The sequence below is a fragment of the Lepisosteus oculatus genome, chromosome 12 (assembly GCF_040954835.1).
Source record: "Lepisosteus oculatus isolate fLepOcu1 chromosome 12, fLepOcu1.hap2, whole genome shotgun sequence".
Taxonomy (NCBI): Eukaryota; Metazoa; Chordata; class Actinopteri; order Semionotiformes; family Lepisosteidae; genus Lepisosteus; species Lepisosteus oculatus.
In genome coordinates, this window is record NC_090707.1 from 3,031,354 (window position 1) to 3,051,161 (window position 19,808).

Consider the following 19,808-nt stretch of genomic DNA (forward strand, 5'->3'; position numbering starts at 1 on the left):
CAGCTAACAGCTAATTTTGACTGCTTTTGGAACTAGCAGCTAGCTAGCAGCACCCCATCACAAACAGCACAGGTTCTGCAGGCTGGGAAACAGAATTTGCGCAACTAGATTCCTATAGACACAGAACATGGTGGGAAATTAAATTATGAAAACGAATATGATAAACAATTTTATCATTTATTATCAGATTTGTAATCACTCCTAGACTGACTCCTAGAAACCCCCCCTGATTTTATCCATTTTTATTCTAATCAGCAATGCTAATACTACAATCATTAGGTACTATATTGGCTTGTGCCTCCAGTCATATACAGATACATATTGATAATCATACAAGTGTGGTTTCATTTCCCTGTACCTGTCGATTAGACGAGCCGGTAGATAACACAGATCTTCTCTGCTCAAACGGTGTGGATTTCTTTAGGCTCTATGTAGGCAATTTAAACTTTATGAGGAACTGCAGATTTAAAGAGCAGATGAGGGCTATCTGACAAGGTCTGGCATCCGCAGCTCTCAGCCTCTGAACGATACCTCGATCACCAGACAAAAGCTGGCAGGCCGGAAACCCGGCTGAAAGACAAGTCTAAGGCCTCTTGCACCCCAGTCTTACCTTTAACCTTTTAATTATTTGAAAGTACTGCATGTTTTCCCAGACAAAACATGAAAGAACTCAGTCCTTTATGACAGGGATGACCCGCACTATGACTGATAACCCGTCTTTCTGCACCGGCAGAGCGTCTGGCAGATGGGGATGGGCTTAAGATGACAGGTCTGCCGTTTACAAAGGACGAGCAGTGCAACTCTTCCACACAGCACAACATCAAAGGCTGAATAGCTGAAGAAGACAGCGATTCTACCTGCGGCAGCAGAACCTTCGCTGCTCATGAAGGTAATGCTGTTCACATTCGTTCTGATAAGTCAGGGAATGCTATTCTGGTCCTGGACACCCCCTCATCTCCTGCTTTCAGCTGCAGCTGAGCTCTGGGTTATATAATGGCACCCCAAATTGACCCAGTAACAGGACTCACGTGAACTATTTTAATCATGACATATTTAAAATGATTTCAACAGAAATTACCAACATCTCTGCAGGGATTGCTGAGTGAACCTAAAGTACTAAAAGGGCACCAAAAACTTGTCTATTTCTAAGCTTAACGCCAGCTGGAGAACACTGCAGATTTCTTTGCACATAGCAGATCTCGTTGGCACCACTGACAAGCCAATAAGCATAATGAGAGAGACAGGGCTACTACATCACAAAAATCAGAATCTGACAGCTCTCACCACCTCATCAATGGAACAATTAGTCAACATAGAGAGAAAAATAAGCTAAAAATCCTAATCCTTCACATTAAACTTGGAGCTTGCCTTTTCACAATTGATTAGCTGAAAAACCTCAAGAAAGGCTTTACAAAGTTTCAATCACGCAAATCGTTAGTTTAATTAAGCATTGAACTTGGCTGGAAAGAGGTAGGTCAAGTGGTGATGGCAGTTCAGAATGATACTGTACATACATCAAACACTGTTTCAAGCTGTTCCCTCAGTAGCCCTCTGTCGAAGAGGATTACAGAAATTTTAGAACTTAAAAGTGCATCAGGTTACTCTGAAATAAGAAAAATGTTTAAAAAATACATTTGCAATGCTCTTGAATTATTTTAAAAATATTTCCATTTTCACGATTGTGCATCATTATACTGCTACACAAATACTGTTTTGCGCATTTACAGTGTTGTAAAATACAGAACTACATAAACCTAATGCTTGGCAAGCAAGGCCAACTTTAATTACTATCAGGTTTCCTGAAGTGAGTCAATACCAGGAAGGTTGCTTGAGGTGAGGAAACTATTACTGCAGTGTGCGCTAATCACTTTTTATAGCCAAATTCCTGGACTTTATTCTGCATAATGGAAACACGGAGAAAATTTGCTGTACTTTCTTCAATAAGTGATCAAACAACACAGGGGGGTCTCATCTGAGACACAAAGGTATAGAAAAAAACAACAAAACCTCTTAAAGAGGAATTCTCAAGCACTGTTCCCTGTAGAGAAATTAGGATTTCTTTTCTATGTGCATTCTTTCAGCAAATATTAGGTTAAGAAACAAACGGTGTGCTGAAACAGCTGCAACCACTTCTGTTGGAAGGTTCTCAAGAAGGCAGGAGTCGCACTGTCTGAACTATAATATGGATTTACTGTATAACCATGATTCGTGGAAACCACCAAAGGACAGGATCACAAAAGCATATAGGAGAGAACCTTAACAGCCTTTGATAACGAGATGTTAAAAAATGCAGACAAGACTACGGATGTGGCTTTTAAAACTTTTAAAAAGTTAACTTGTTTTAATCATATGGGGCGACTCTCCCCTCCCTTTACACTTCTAACTACATTAATTGACAGGTACCTGGGTACTAAAAATGCTACCAAAAACACAACTTCCTAACAAAAGGAAACAAATGAACTTTTCTATCTTCTTGGCCTGCACATGAACCAGATGGGACACCACCACGCTGTTGATGTTAATAAAGTTTAAGGATAGCTTCATGCAATTAAAATCCCATAGCAGTTTGATTCCCATAAGGATCTTGTTACCTTCCTATTAAACTTTAATAACTCAGAGCCCTCCACAGTCAGCACCAAGCCACGAAATCGTCGAGATCCTATAACACCGACTCGTGCTTCTGCTGTCTAAACATATGCAATAACTTGCTACTCCACACGCTGAAACCTACCTATATGCAGACAGAGTCTTGGTGACTGTATCTGAACTTCACTTTCTAGAGTGGGCAACAGTTAAATCACATCTGCAATCTGAAAGATAATTTGCTGTATGAAATCTGGCCAAACACAACAGCGACCTCTGAAACAAAAAAATAATTGTTCCCATTTCTTTGTTCCTTTGTCAAGCAACCAATATTTTTAAAGACATTTTTAATGTGAAAAGCGAAAGATGTTCATTTGTTACTGTTTCAAATCAGTTACATAAAAAGAGGGGACAACTGAGTATATCACTATTTAAATAATTTCAGTAGTCCCAGGAAATGAAGAGAACCTCATGCACAGGGAAACATCAGGTTCTTAATGTTCTAATATGTACAGTATAGGACTTCCGATATGCACTGATACATTGCTGCAAGAATGATGTACTGCATCCTGGGATATTGCAGGAATTCTTTAGAGAAATGTTCTCTTTGACTCCTCAACTGCAATTACATGTCCTCTATTTTGATCTGAAACCATCCTTATGGATGTGAACAAAACCAATTAAGACATCCAGGTCACAAATGAACTGCAATGACCCCCTTAAAATTCTCAGGGATTAACATGCAAACAACACATCGAGTTCAAAACTTCATTGTTAGAGCCAATTCATACAGCTGTCAGTCACAGCTGACCGTGGTTAAAAGGCAAAAAGGACGTTTGGATCAGAGATTCTGAAGAGTCAGGTTCTCAGACAAGCACTTGTGATGTAAAACAAAACGTCCTCGAATTATGCAGCATATTTTTGGAAAACAGCACTTTAGGCTAAACCACGAACAGACACAATGTCATGTGATAAATCCATGACCGTGGGTACTTATTCCCAAGAATGCCAAAACATGATCAAAGCGGCAGTAGGTTTGGTACAGGATTAATGTTTTGACTTGATAGAAAAAAAAAAGTTTTTCAGAATTAAAGTCGGTTTTATACTGGTTATGTAAAAAAGACCTCAAGAATCAATAGCACGTGATCTAACCTTGGTCACTGCAGATTGAGCAGGATTTAAATGTTTCAGGAGTAAAAACTGAAAAGGGCAAAGCGGTTTAATGTGGGCTTGGGCGGGTTGCTTTGTAAACAGTGGCAAAGAAACAGATCAGAGCCTAGCTACACTCTCACCCGAGGAGCTGAGATAACTACTGCCTCGTCCTATCATCTTTAAAGAGTGGCACACCTGACACTCAGAGTTATCCTAATCGATTTGGAAAGGCATGCGTGCACAAATAACCTATGGTTTCGGTTGAAGTGGCGTCTCTTACTGCCCAAGCGGTCCTGGCACTTATTGCTCATGCTTTAATTCCATCGGTTTAATTTTCAGTCGCTTTAGATTTTGCTGCAGATTCAAAAGTGAGAGTGAAGTAGTCCTGTTTTGACCCAGGGTATGAATTCGCTTGCTGTTCCACCCTGCCCTGAAGCTCTGCACAGGAAGGGATACTTCTGCTCTAACAGTCATTGCCTTGTTAAATCAAAATGCCTGCAACAATGGATTTCTTCACCTCCTGAACCGGCTTCACATGGAAACGGATTAGTGAAGTCAAGTTCCATTACCCTCAAGTGATGATCTCACCGAGATTCCCATAGAAGCCTCCGTGTGGACATGTCCAGTAAGACTAGCAAATAACCAAGGGGGAACCAAAACAATTCTGGCATAACACATAGCCCAACACATTCAGAGACCAGCTTTCATTGCAATGTGCTCCTTAACAGCAGGGACATCTTAAGCCATGTCCAATACTGGCTGATATTTCAGGATCCAGGGAAAGATTGTTTTGTTTTAGAAATCTAAAAGCAATAAGAGTTTTTTTAATAGGTTTATGAGTTAAACCATTATCAAATTATAATGAAAAGAAGTTCTTGCACTGACAATAAAAAACAAAACTTTTAAAAGCAGCAGCAATTTATGGATGTCTCTTTCAAAGTTCACGCAGAGTGTGAGTATTCGAAACTCTTAAAGACCCAGACAAAGTCAACCCAGAAGATTTCTTCTGAAATCAGTGAAAGGAGTGGAAAGTGAAAGTGGATTAAAACTAAGATCAGGAGGTACTTCTGGGGAGCTGGAACAAGTTACCCAGCCGTGCCGTTGAAGCCGATACCCTGGTTTCATTCAAGAAATGGCTGGATGAGATCCTGGGATCAATTAACTACCACAAAGGCCGGTTCTATTATTAACGAACATCCACATAAAATCAAGGAGAGGATAGAAAACACAAACTCCAAAGACAATAAGGTGTAAACTCTATTACTGTATGTTTTATACTGAAATAAAAATGCCCTTTGATCCTATATTGATTCAAAAACTATTGAGGATCCTGGAACTGAGAAAGTAGGAGTCTACAGCACTTGTTCTGATGCCCTTTGTTTGTAAATGAGCTTCAGAATTACAGAAAAACCTATTTCAATGCTGTATGATTAAGACCCACAAGAGGACAACAATTATAGTTAAAGTGAACTGTTTATTGTCTATTTTCTGTCTTCTAATAAAAAGCTCCTTTAAAATTGCATAAAAACAGTTTCAAGTTTATTCACCTTCATGGAATGAGATACTGAGCAACCATACCATTTAAAAAATATCCTAAAATAAGAAATCATCTTTGTAACCCCAATTAATTCAAAGATCGTAGCTGTTTCAGAATCAATATTACAAAATCAATCATAAGTGCTTTAAACATACCAAGACCACAAATCTGTTAAAAACTGTAAATGTCCTGTAAATGTGTGAAAGGCAATACTGTGTTCAACTGTGGCATTTAAAGCCTGCAACCAAAAACAATTCTGTTTTTTGTGATTAACAGTTCTGATTGGAAAATAATAAAAAAAAACATGTAACAAAAAAGCGTTCTTCTCCCTTCCCTCACAGGCTGATAAAATTCACAGAATTAAGGCAGGTCTGCATGGATAAATTATCTTTCTTAAGCCAGTATCTCTGCTTTAAACATTATTCTGATTTAGCTCACCATTAACATTTTCCAAATTCCTAGGTTTATCCATGTCAAAACGTGAAGCTTCAGGAGTTTTTATGACCATATAAAAGGATGCCTCTTTTACTACACAGGGAAATACATACAAAATCATTTTTCCTACTTCTTTTCTAAAGAGAAATATTTTGGTCTGTTTAACACTAAACGACAACCTACAGAAAATAAGTTTAAATTTTTAATAGGGGGTATAATTTTGCTTTAGGGTTTTAAAGATCCAACACGGCAGGACTTACCATAAATTAAAAAGAAAAGGAGGCGATCACAAGAAACAATATTTAATATCCAGTTTATCAAGTATAAGGATACTGAAACACAACGTAGTGCCTCGATCTCCCCTATAAATACGATTAATTTCCTTGCAGTTTCTTCATGATAAGGCTCTCCGGAGGTGCGTTGGTGAACAGACTCCCCACAAATGCGTGTGTACCCCAAAGAGTGTGACGAATGACTTTGCAGCACCCTAGGTCCTCAATTTGGAACCCTAAATGACGGTACCGTTCGTCAGTTTCAAACAGTACATTGTTTGTGTAAGATCCAAAATACTGCAAAAGACAGAAACGAAAAGGTTTATGTACACCAGGAAATCCACTTTTCACCCAGCAAGAGGCCTCAGATAAGAAATAAACAACAAGCAATAAAGACAAGCATCTTTGTTCTTTCATCTGGGTTTTCTGTTACAGACAATGTCATTTCAGATCCAAATGAAGCCCTGGAAAGATTAAGGCATCTTTTCAAGGCAAAGTTCTACAAAACCTTCCCAGATAACACTTAACGCCAGACTCAGTACAACATTATCTAAACAGGGCTAAATCCCCTGAAGTGTTTATTGACCACCATTAAAAATGGCGTTAATCTTGCACTGGAAGAGAAGCCCAACGAGATACTTACTGCCAGCCCAGAAGAGGGATCTATGAAGTCTGCCCAGTACCCCGCTGTCTGGAGAGCATAGCAGATCTCTTTGGCACCACTGACAAACTGTTGAGCACAAGAACAGAGACAGAGGGTGATTTACAAAAATCCGAATCTGACAGCCCTACAGAGGGCTAGTCAAACTACAGAGGAAAAATTCCTAATCCTTCACATTTTATGTTAACACTATGTCTTCATGATGCAATTCAATGATGATGCCTGCTTCAAAAGTTCAAAATAAAAAAAAAAACAAAACAACTAAAATTACTTTTAAGCAACAAACTGCAATTAATACTGGAGTCTCTCTCTTTTAAAATAAAAGATGTGAGAATACATGAGTCCAGTACAGCACGAGACTCATTTCACAGTACCCACACGGTAAAGAAAAGTCCAGCAGGCCACTTCACTGAGCTCACAGAGGTCAACCCCCAACAATAAACAGAGAGACGCGATTCAACATGACAGGGGGTGAGTCTTGAAATAAAGACAGTTAACATGCAATTAGACCCCATTACACCAACGATGCCAAGCAGACTGTGAATAATGCCAGCAAGTCTGAGCACACAGTTCACTTTCAAGGCTCATTTACACCGTCCTTCCATTAGTGAGCGACTTCAGAATGTTTCAGCCGTACTCGTGGGGACCTGCAAGTCTCCTGGCAAGGTCACCTTTATTACACAAACCCCCAGCCTGGGCAACACCTTGTGGAAAATATTAAAAGAAAAATGAATCAAAAGAGAAACTAAGGGGCTGAAAAGACAAGACGTCTCAAGAATGAGCTGAAGGAGCCAGACCAACAGGGGGCAAGCTTCCCACCATCCCTTGGAGGCATTAAGAAGTGCCGGATCTCCCAATCTGCTGGTGCACAGCAACCGAGAAGTGTGCTTGAAAGTACTTCAGCACATCTAAAACTCCGCAGTGGGGTCGTGTGCCAGCTCCCGGGGGGCAGCTCCTCTCCTTGGCCACCCCGAGGGGCAGCTGGCAGCTCCTCTCCTCGGCCGCCCCGGGGCCTCACCTTCTCGAGCAGCGTCTCTCTCTCCACCTGCACCGCCTCCGACCACGCCGTCATGTCCTGCTGCGTCTTCTGCGTCACAGTCACCACGGTCTGTGTCCCGGCCGGCGCCTCCGGGAACATCGCCTCGACATCTGGAAGCAGCGATGCAAAGGAAAGGCTCAAGCAACAGACAGGGCAGCGCCGCTCAGGACGCGCGCCAGTCAGACACTGTGGGAAGCCATGCCCCCTTGTGGCCGGCAAGTAAACTGCATTTAAATGACAAGCAGGTGAAAACGGGACAGATTCAACAGGCCAGGCATGTTGCTTCCTGCTCTGGCATGAGAACAGTGGGACTTGTATGCCAAAGCCCTGCTATTGGCCTGCTGAGCACATACATTATATTTAAAATGATTTCAACAGAAATTACCGACATCTCTGCAGGGATTGCTGAGTGAACCTAAAGTACTAAAAGGGCACCAAATACTTGTCTATTTCTAAGCTTAACGCCAGACGGGGAACATTGCAGATTTCTTTGCACATAGCAGATCTCGTTGGCACCACTGACAAGCCAATAAGCATAATGAGAGAGACAGGGCTACTACATCACAAAAATCAGAATCTGACAGCTCTCACCACCTCATCAATGGAACAAATAGTCAACATAGAGAGAAAAATAAGCTATAAATCCTAATCCTTCACATTTTATAGTACAATATACATTCATGACGCAATTCAGTGATGACACCTTTTACAAATGCCTGCGCTCCAGTGTTCAGCCAGTTCAAGACAAAGCCCTGATGCCAGCAGGTGTCCTGAAGCGATCGGCTTTACCTTTCTTCAGCAGCACGGGGCAGGTCTGTATTGCACATTCAACGTTTGACATCTCAAAGTACTTCTCGGCTTTGTTGACCTGTTCAGAGGTAGGGGCGACTTCTTTTTCCTAAGAGATTCAACACAATCCCAGCGAACGGAGAAGAAAAATATTGTCAATAATCAAACAGCACTGGTTTTCAAGATCCATAATTTTCATAATGTCAAACAATACATTGATCATATCAGTCATTATTTCACATAAAACCAATGACTAAAACGCATAGTCTTCTATCATTAATGCAGAAGATCACAATAACATTAAAACTCTCGTCTAAGGCAGGGTTAACCCTCTGCCCTGTGTTAAGAGCATGGAAGCAATTACACACCAGAGGCCATTCAGCCCCTCTAGACCATTGGGTATTTGGTAACACACTAATCCAAGGATCGTATCCGGCTGTTTCTTCTTAAATGGCAAGGTAACTTGTTCCATACTCCCGCTAACCTTTGGTAAAGAAAAGGCCCCCTGTTGCCAGTTTTAGCTGCACCTCCATGTGTTTTCCATTAATAGGGAGTTTCTAAATCTATTCCTGAGCTCTCCTACACTCCAATGTGGAGTATTTACCTGCTGCTCTGTGAATATCCCTCAAGCAGGGGATCTGGTAAATAAAGTAGTTCAGAACTGTGAATAATCACCCAGTAGCTCTCAAGCTCACTGTTCCGCTCTGTTTCTGAACAGAAGCACTTAATTGACAAAACCGATCGAAACCCACATGCTCCAAGCCTTTATGAACTGATGAGCAGAGGGTGACCTATTAAGATCCGCTGTACTGAGACTCTCCAGGACCTGTGTCCACCCCAACCTCCCCAACCCTGCCAAGCACCCCAACCTCTATCATTCCTGTCTTCTCACTTTAATCCTAACACTTGAGCACAGGGATATCTTGGGAGAAGACCGGAAACCGAGAAACCGATACACTGGACTTTGAATAAAATTTACTTCCCATCTCACTCTTATTTATCAATCAGACAGGGCTTGGGAGCCTCTTTCAGTCCCATCAATCACACACAAGACAGAGTAATCTCAGCATCTCTGCAGCCATCAGCCGAAGCATGGTGTGAAGAATTCATGTGAGCGGTGAGAGAATGAACAGTCTCCAACACCACTGGGCCCTCCTGTAGGAACATGCAAACTAAACTGCAGACACGAGAAACGACATCGGCAACACGACTTTACCTGATGTTCGCTGACGAACTGGGCCAGTATAAACTCGTGCCGCTCGCTGCTTGAGGGAGCAGATAAAACGTCTGGCACAGGCCGGTGCACCGGTGTTTGCTTCTGATCAGCAGTGCCCTCCAGGTGGCAGCCGAACCCCACATTCCCCGGCAGCTGGAACCGCTGATCCTGGGGTCCAAATGGGCCCATTTTCTCATCCGGCCAAACCGTTCTGAGCCCTGGCACACACAAGAGACCGTCCACTTACAATAACAGCACTCGAGCCGACATTCATTTCAGTTTGCCCTGTTTCACGCCCATCGACAACCTCCACAGCTAGTGGAGTTCAGTCAACATTCAACGCTGAACTTTGAAAACCGAACTGCTACAGTATGTATAAATCATGCCACCGTGTGAATTAGTGTGCCTGCAATCTCATTCAGCGCAAACAGAAGGTATGTAACTGCGTGTGGGATACTCTGGAGTTTTAAACCTCAAGGGCCCCACACTGCTTTCAAAGCTTCAACAGGACAACCTTTTTACTGCAGCACCTCAGAATGAGCAGCAGTCTAGTATCACCTTAATATAACAGCAATGCTCTCTTCCCAGGGGCACATTTTAATAGCACGGCACCGTGCTCATCTTACCTATGTCAAGGGGAGTAATGGCAACATAGGGCTCATCAGAGCCTGACGACCCCGCAGCAGAGAAACATCTGGCTCCTGCGATCCTCCTTACTAGAATGTGAAGCCCTGGCAGGTAGGTCACCAGCCTAGCTCTCTTACAGAGCACCTGAGAAGAACACAGCGTCACGACACAGCACGACTCGGAACGCCACACGCGAAGCACCGGTTTCAGATAATACAGCTGCGGTCCGGCTGAATATTCGCGCCGCAGAGGGGAGATGTCACACAGACAGAATAAAGCTGGAATACTTACACTGGCCATCCTAGAAGGGCGTTTCCCTGAACCTTCCACCTGAAAGCAGCAGAAGGGGGAGAGTTCAAACCTCATCGTGACGAACCGTCCAGGAGGCTCTGGTCTCCACGGTTTCGCCGCGCTCCAACTTCAAAACAGGCCGGGGAGCCTTAAAGTTTTTCTGGACAAACGAGCTGGAAGCCCGACGACGCTTCTCTCGGTTGCGTCAGGAGAAGGAGGAGATACTCTACCGACTGTAAACTGTCTGAGCTCCCGGTCACAGCTGCAGAGATTCACTGCCAGACTCCCAGGCCCGGGGTAACCGGAACATGGGTTTTAATCATTTATCACGGGGATCTTTATCAATGGGAATTGACACTGTAAATAATCGAAGGATAATAGGCGGTTGACAAACCAAACACACAACGTGGAGCGGCATAAACCAAGCCAAAACCTGTTAATTTCTTCACAACAAGATGTTCCCCATGCATTATTTCAAAACAAGGATGAAGCGTGGGCTGCACAAATTCAAGTGCACAGGGACACAGGCTCCGGCAGAGGCTGAACCGATCGGTACAGCAGTGTATTTTACCGCACGCACACTAATCAACCTCAAGATAAATAGTAATATTAGTAATATTAGTAATACAAGACATCGAGAAGAGACGCTGTTATGAAACATGACAACTTGTGTTATTTTGGATGCCTCATCTCAGAACAACCCCATGCACAGCAGAACCGCTGTCACACCAAAGGCGTTTCAGTTTGGTTTATTGATCAGCTTTCGTCTACCCTTTCACGTACCTGTAAGTTTCTGTTTTGACCTGGACGCTTATCGGAACATCACTCTGCCTCCTGTCCGCACGCAGCCTCAACGTCACGCATGACATCACTCACCTCTTGCGTGCCTACGGCGCGCCCTTTAGGACACACCGCGCTGGTAGTCTTTCTACGAAAACGCGACAGAAAGAATTTTACCTTTACAAACCTTATGCGACACGTATACATAAAATAGCTTGGAAAATATTGTTAACGAGATGTGGTTTAATTTGAAAACTCCAAATAATAAAGGTTTTCTTCCTTTCGACAAATTGCGTACTTTTCACTGGGAAATATGTTGTGCTAACCGTTAAGCCCACCAGGTGACACTAAAACCCCATCAGTGAAGAGGCTTGATCTACCAGCGACTGCGAAATTAGTGCCTTCAGAGACTTCAGACAACAATTCAAGGTCTGACAACATAAGCAAAACTGACGAACCTTTCTAAGCATAAAACAGTTGCATAACTCTTTTGTTACTTAGTGGTATTACTTCAGACAACAATTCAAGGTCTGACAACATAAGCAAAAACTGACGAGCCTTTCTAAGCATAAAATAGTTGCATAACTCTTTTGCTACTTAGTGGTATTACTTTTCTGGGAAATACGTTTTGCACGTTGTTGTAATACGTTTCCATACAGTACATGTCCACTCCCGTTTGTTTTGTCATGCAAGTGGTTTGCGAAAAAAGTGGGTTTATTGGGAGAATTTTGATCACGTTTCATTGTTGCGTATTCCGACTATTTTCTTCTTTGTGTGTGTGTGTGCCGCAACGTGCAAACACCTCTCCCTTGCTCTAAAACCGGGTCCTGGGACAGGCAGAGGCCCGAGTTGAACTATTTTTGTGTTGAGGTTATTTAGGCTGGTAATGAGGAGAGTGTGATCAGATGCGTTTTCCACGTTTCTGAACTTTCACTCCATCGATCCAAGAGAACCCCCTGAGAAAATGGCCGCAGCAAAGCCCGTGTTGACAACACTACACACTCGCTCATCTTTGTTGCTAGATTCCACTGTGTGCTCTGAAGTGTAACGTTTACATGATTTCACCTATTGTTGTCTCGTCTCAAAAAAAATTACAGCTTCATTTTCCAGGCTTTGCAGCGCAGTGTCTTTTTGAGCTCAAAAGTAGAAATACTCTCCTACTGTAAACACGGTGGAAGGCATCAGGTAGTGACACCTTTAGCTGGTTTGGAATCCTGATTCTGCATCACTTTCTCGCAGTACAAACCAGATTGGATTGTCTTTCCCCTACAAAACTGTAGGACTAATGTGAAAGAAATACAAAACGCCTGAGCTTTATATTTTTGTAGTTTCTTAGTACTAGAAGCCGTCAGGATCCCCGCCTTCCATTGTTAACTATATTTATGTATTGGAATCAGTATTCCTTCCAGATCTTTAATTCAGTAAAATACACATAGCTGCCCTGCCATAATCCTTCGGAATCAAATCCAGGTCCCCCGAGAGCATTTACTGATGTTGCTGTTGCACAAGCTGCAGTGAAAGGGAACAGAGTGTTTTTAAAGGCTCATGTTTTCCCACAGCTGGGAAAGGTGTCTGGAGTTTCGATGTGATCTGTTGGTCCCCGCAGCTCACTATGTATCAGTGACACCAGCCTAGGAAACCCATAGGGATTTCTGTAAATGTAGCATTACGTATTCATATGGTGTAACTATGGGAGAAAAATAAAAAAGTCTCACAATTTGGCACTCTGCAGCAAACAGGCAGCTGAGTGACGCCTTCTTTATGTGAAAAATTATTGGCACTACCCTAAGGGTCCTGCACGTACATTTCTACATTTGCAGCGAGTGACAAATGAGGTGCCATCTGGCAATATCAACCCACCATAGAAAACAGAGAGGGGTGTCTCGAAGAACTGGGCTCTGATCTTGACCAAGGACGCTGGAAGTCACAGGATCTGTGCAACAGCAGTCATATGCAGCCAGAAAACAAATTTTGCTTCCAAGACCACTAATGTAATGTAATAATCTGCAGTCTTATGCTCCTTTCCTTGAAAAGACGGATTTATTGTGAATTAAAAGGGGTTAGAGCTTCCAGAAAAAAAGAATTTTGGAAAACGTGCATTTATTTATAGCTTCTAGCACGTGACATTGTTTTCTTGTAGACAACAGGCAGATGTCCTCTAAACTAGGACGGTTAAATGCAATTTCATCCATCCATCAATTTTCGAACCACTTTATCCAATTTAGGATCATGGGGGAAATGGGTGCAAGGAGGGGTTCACCCTGGACAGGACGCCAGTCCATCGCAGGGCACACACAGACACACACACAGACAAGCACAGACACACACACAGTCTCACAGATACACACACAGACACACACCCTGGACAGGACGCCAGTCCATCGCAGGGCACACACAGACACACACACAGTCTCACAGATACACACACAGACAAACACCCTGGACAGGACGCCAGTCCATCGCAGGGCACACGCAGATACACACACAGAGAAGCAACCCTCGCACTTTTCCCAGAAGCCATTTAACCTACCTGCGTGTCTTTGGACTGTGGGAGGAAACTGGAGGGCCCAGAGAAAACCCACACAAACATGTGAAGACCATACAAACTCCATGGAGACAGCACCCCAGCTTCAGAACTGAACCCAGGTTCCCAGTACTGAGAGGCAGCAGTGCTGATAAATGCACTTAATTGTTTTAAATGGAAATGAGCTACCTGTGGCTGTATTTGCATATTTCCATCTATTCATAAAAATACTTAAAATTGTACAGACATACAAATGCAACCTTTTAAATAATGTCTAAACTATTAATGTATATTTTAAATAGGCTAACTATATATCATTTAAATATAAACCACAATTAACACTGTGGAGTTTTTGTCCAGGGTTGTAATCTTCATTTTTTGTAAACGTAAGAAAATCAGTACAGATGTCAAAACAAACGAAAACACACAAAACAGACAGACAATTTCAAATAACATTTGAAAATTTTGGCGCTGTACGACATTTTACTCTTTGAGGTGCAAGTACAAGCTAAAAAATATCCCCTATCTAGCTGACTGAAGTGCAATACCAAAAAAATAAAAGATAATAAAGCATAAGAAGGTACTTATTGATTACTTAATCTCCTGGTATCCATCATTTTCTGAGTAATATTTGTATGGCTGGTGTGGTGTTTTATCCTTGCCATTTTTTACAAGGCAGTATACAGCCTTTGCAATTAAACCAAAATATTCTTACATCTGTAAGTGTGTGATGGCTATAAAATTGCGTGGATATTAGCGTCTTAGCCAATCAATTTATTTTTATCCAAAAGCAGTTAAAAGAGCTGCAAATGAAATAAAGAAAGAAATCTCTTTGATTATTTATCTTACTGATTTTGTGTTTATGCCAGAATAAAGGTTTCTAATAAACCAGCGCACTGAGAACCATTTGCATTAACGATGAAATCTGTCCAAATCTACAGTGCACACACACCAAACCAGACAGAGTCTTGCAAAAGTCTTACTTCTGTCCGATAATGTTTCAATGATATTTAAATCAAAGAAAATGTAAACACATTTTTTAGAGTGAATATTTGTAATCAAAACTTGAATGTTCAAACTGAACACTTACTGTATATGTGAAAGACGTTTATTGTCAGCAAAAACTGCAAGATAAATGGACAAAAAATGTATATGGACATTGCTGTATCTGCACAGTATGAGTGAGGATGGAAATTGATTTCAGTCACCCAGGGTAGTTTCACGCCACATGCAAAGGTAACAGTTTACAGGGTTAAGGAGAAACTCTTGTTTTTCTGGTTACCACACTGTCCTGAAGCACTGTCCTTTGTCTGACTCTTCCCCAGTAGGATTTAAATTCCAAATCCACTGTTCTAGTTCTACAACAGGGGCCGCTGCCAGACTCCTGCGGGCCCTGTGGATCAGCGAGGATCAGTGTGCGGTTCATGGGGTCTCGTCTTTGCCGCTCAGCTCCCTGGGGTCCCTCGGCCCAAACTCAGCCTCTCGAGGCAACACCAGGACTTCCACTCAGCTGGGTTTCGGGGCAAGACCAGTTCTGGATTTCAGTGCGGGGCTGGCGAAGGAGGGCGCTGAACGGCAGAGTCGGGCTGATGGTGAACCTCCGGTGCTTCAGTCGTGTGTTATTCCTGTCCCACTTGGCGCGCTCTCTCTCTCCTGCGCTGCAGACAAAGCAAAGCAGGGCTCAACGCAGACTTCTCCCCTGGCTCTCAAGAACCTCTTGCTGCGACCTTGCTGCAGGCGATAGACAAACACAGCACGTTAAAGGTGGTGCTGCAGCATTTGACATTGTTGGGTCAAGCTCAAACCACACGTTTCCATGTGTCTCAACGACAAATCGACAATATTTGCCAGGCAATACTGAGGCTGCCCTGTTCTAAATCAGAGGCCTCTGATAATTCCAACTTTAACAAGAAACAAAACAGAAAATTGTGATTCATTACTTTATTCGTTTTAATTTATTTATTTGTCATTTTAGCCGTTTTCACGGTTAATTTGGCAGCTTAGTACGTGAGGTCAGGAAGTGGTTCTTTAACGCAATCAAAAATGATTATTTTTGTATTTATGTGTTACATTTTACTTTGTGGTTGGTAAAGGCTCCAGTAGTCTGATACGAACTAAAACGACCCCGACGTTGGAGAGAGAGGAGAATGAGTTAAAAACAATTTTTTGGCCTCGAGGATTTCTGACTTGAGAGAAGCCATGGCTCCAGCCAGCGTGTTTTATTGCTCTTCTGTCGAGCTGCGCAGTGAGCAGTGCTGGGAATCAGCACTTTTCACTGCTGTTTTTCTTATTCTTTAAAGGCTTTCCATTCTGTGGCCAGAGAACATTCCAGAATACTCTAGAGATCCTGGAGCAGTGAGATCCGTTCCTGTTCATAAGCCACTAAATAAACTCATTCGTTCTTAAAAGCAGGCTCAAAAGGACATGTAGGGTTTTGTGTGTGGCTGCAAATTCAAAAATCCCCTTGTGTCAGGGAGACACTTTAAATATAACCTTCACAACAACACGAAGTCCCGGCCTTCTGCTCTAATGGCAGCACACACTGGCTTTCCGTAGAAATTCTTGTGATCTACTAAATTCGATTATTTTACCTTTTTACGTCATATTGAATTTCCTTCTAAGAGATCCCGTACTAACTCTGTAACATGCTTAACACATTTTACAAAACTCAACACTTTTCATATGACAGCAGATCAGATAGAGGCACCTTTTAGCTTTGAATTAAAGTCAAAGGTTCCCAAAGAAAACTGCTGCTCTGATGTTGAAACAGATGAGCAACAAACTAGACAAGTGTGCTTCTTATTCTCCTGAATTAATGTATGAGCCTTCCCACCTTTCCAAAGTGGTTGTAAATAAACGTTTTATTTATCCATTTGTTTTTTCTGCTGTTGCTTTGAAATACATGTGAAACTTACCAGACCTCATTAATACAATTGTGTTTTCAGATGAAAGGAGTCTCATCTAGTTCATTGTAATGCTTTGTACTTTCTAACCAGGAAGATGGAAATGAGAAATGTTGCTCCATTTGAGATGCTTAATAGTGGTTTCGGTTCATGCCCAAGGTTCTCGGTTCTGTTCTTAGAATGGCTGACAATGGTTTCCTAAACTACATTAGATTGAAGCTCTTCTCTTGGCTGGACATATGAATTTTAGGTCCTATCCACTTTACTGAGGTTTACTGTGGTAGGACCAATTGAAAACGGAAAAACAGAGGGCATGATTAGAACGTATTTCCTTTTCACAAAATCCAGAAGGCTTTCAGGATTCAAGACTCTCAAAACATCTAAAAAAAATACTAAAAAATACCTAAGCTCTAGTAATTGTAAATTGGCCTGATGTGAGTGTATCATTTACAGTATGTGGGGAAATCAGATGGATGCAAACTATGAATGTAAATAACACTGCTAAACCTGTTTTTTTTTTCAGTTTTGCTTAAAAAAGTCACACACAGGAAAACATTATTCTTAAAAGTTCTATTTCTGTCATTCAGAATAAGAGCTGGTTCCACAAACCAAAATCTCTGCTTTGAGCACTGCCATCCACTGCCACAGCTGGAAAGTAGCCAGTGAATAGCTGTGTGTTTTTAGGTTTTACAGGGTGATAATTCAGCCATGGTTTTTGGATCCATTACCTACAGTACAAAAAACACAAGACAGACACAAGGACATAAAGAGATTTATTTTTAAAAAGACTACACAACTTTTATGAAATATTTATTCATTTCATTAGTTCAATATTATTTCAATATGAATTAGACACCCATTTTACTTGATTTGACTAATTTTCTGTTGGAAGAACAACAAAGCTGTTTACAGAGACCCAAAGGGCTCAAGAATGCTTACAGAGTTCTCAGGCTGGCTTGAAGTGTCGTGACACTTCTCCACTTACAAGCCAGGTTTCCTTGAGAGGTGCAGCTGTTGTTTATTTTTAGACGCCTGCTGAAGGCATCTTGTTCTTTTGCACAATCATACACTAACATGTAAATTACACAAAGGACAACAGGATCCCACTGCTACATTTTTGCGCATTCAACTGCCAAGTGTCCTTCGAGGGCTGGGCTTGTCTCACTCCAACTGCTGTTCGTGGTATCTTTAGACACCGTGGTAACAGATTACACATCCCATGTCTTCCATCCTGTTTTAATCCAGGACAGCAGTGAGACCACCTACCAGGAGCCTCAGACATATGGATTTGATATATTGGCACAGCCATGTAATGAAAAGTAATGCCCGCCATCCCAAACTCTTGCTTTCAACGACTGTCATCAAAGGAAACAATAATAAACCACCAGCCCCGACTGGAGAGCCAAACTATGTGAAAACTAAATATGTGTACATACTTTCTTTGCAGCTCAAGCTTTTTTTTTCCCCACAAACGGCTGTCAGTTTGAGTTTTATGAGAAGTTGAGCCGGAGGCATTCCGACCTGTCAGCTCAGCATATTTCCCAGCAGTTCTGCCCCTCAGCATCTCAAGCTGCCGTTTCACTTGAAATGAAAGAGACGGACTTTGCTTCTCTCCCCACGTCCGACCTCTTTGATTTGTTTTTGCATTCTCCTGCAAGATTTTCACCCTCGGTCTGCACTGCATCGGGCGGGGGGGAGGGGGCGGGGGTTGTCAGGACTTCGGAAACCATGAACAAAACTCAGCAGCCCCTGGAACCGCGGTTATCCTTGGTGTGGTTATCCGAAAATGACTGGGATTTGTTCATACTGCACTTCTCAACATTGTGTATTGAGTTACTACTTGGGCTTAACAGAATGGGGTCCATCTTCTGAGATGTTATCCATGTATAGACTGCAGGAAATAAGAGAAATCCAGTAATCAGCTTCTTTTCTTTTAGGCGTCATTAAACGTCTGACCTCCAAAGCTCCAGAAGTCTACCGTCTCCAGGTATAATGCTGGCTTGAACTGAGGTGAAACAATATTTCACCTTCAACACATCTTAGGGATACTATGCAGAGTGATGCTGTTTCCACAGACGAGTCACAGAGCTAATAACACATATCAGGTCTTATTTCCACATCGATCAGCTTCTGTGGAAGCATGGTGTCAGCACAGCTGTCCGAGCAGATAGGGTGACCTGGAGTTGACTGGCAAAAGGTCGGGAAGCTTCCCAAAGGTCACTGTCTGGTCATCTTAGTTTACAGGGATTCCAGCACCAATATTCTCCAGCTCACCTCCCCACCCTTGGTCAACCTGCCGCCCTTGATTTCTGTGTACCTCCTCAATCTCTCCAACACATGGCCACCCTCTCTCACACCCTGCTGGAGGCAAGGCTCTGTGCACAAAGCCCACGTCACCTGGCGACCATGTCACCTGGCAGTCCCACTGTGGAAGACAAACAAGCACCTGTAAGGAGAGGAAGCTGAGTGTCTGGGCAGCTCCCCCATTGTGCAGCCCATCCCAGATCCCTGTGGAGGAAGCGGTTTTCTTATCTGGATCTCTAGACTGAGCCTCTTGTGCTCCTTCAGTCTGCATTTCAAACAAAGTCCGGAACCTCAGAGATGCCTTTTAAAGGTCTGTTTGCTTTATACTACTGTGTGCCAAGGGGTGCTGCAGTATCCTGGCTTGAATTCCATGCTGGGATGCCTCCTGTGTGGAGTTTACACAGATTCGGCAGGTTTTGGAGTTGCTGCCTGGATTAATTCACACTTAAATTATCCCATTTAAAGATGACTCTTCAGACTTGTCAAAGCTACACACATACTGTATTTCTTGATATCTTAAACAACTAGAAAGATTTTTACATCCTACTTGTAATAAATTCTTACTTTGCTTCTTTGAACCCAGGAAAAGCTGTTCATCAGAAGCCTAACACAATTCTCTTACGAGAATCAAATACATTTTTAATTGAGTAAAAAACACTGGCAGTGCACGAGTCATGTCAACATCTTACTATTTT

The 19,808-nt window shown here is 42.4% G+C and overlaps 1 protein-coding gene across 1 annotated transcript; it reads right to left on the reverse strand.

The window, feature by feature from the left end:
- Positions 1-5,993: 5,993 nt before the first annotated feature.
- Positions 5,994-11,483, reverse strand: mmadhcb (metabolism of cobalamin associated Db). Its single transcript, XM_015358248.2, has 8 exons — positions 11,386-11,483; positions 10,603-10,641; positions 10,311-10,455; positions 9,685-9,902; positions 8,469-8,577; positions 7,659-7,789; positions 6,623-6,709; positions 5,994-6,276 (listed from the first exon to the last, which is right to left on the reverse strand). Exons 2-8 carry the CDS (start codon positions 10,609-10,611, stop codon positions 6,082-6,084), a joined length of 894 nt encoding a protein of 297 aa, XP_015213734.1. The 5' UTR covers positions 10,612-10,641; positions 11,386-11,483; the 3' UTR covers positions 5,994-6,081.
- Positions 11,484-19,808: the final 8,325 nt, after the last annotated feature.

What these genes read in the sequence shown, in the direction of transcription:
- mmadhcb (XM_015358248.2), bottom strand. An exon ending in CATTACTCCCCTTGACATAG is followed by an intron (nt 9,903 to 10,310) that starts GTAAGATGAGCA and finishes TGTGTGTGCCAG; the next exon opens with GGCTCAGAACGGTTTGGCCG. An exon ending in ATCCCTCTTCTGGGCTGGCA is followed by an intron (nt 6,277 to 6,622) that starts GTAAGTATCTCG and finishes TGTCTTTTGCAG; the next exon opens with TATTTTGGATCTTACACAAA.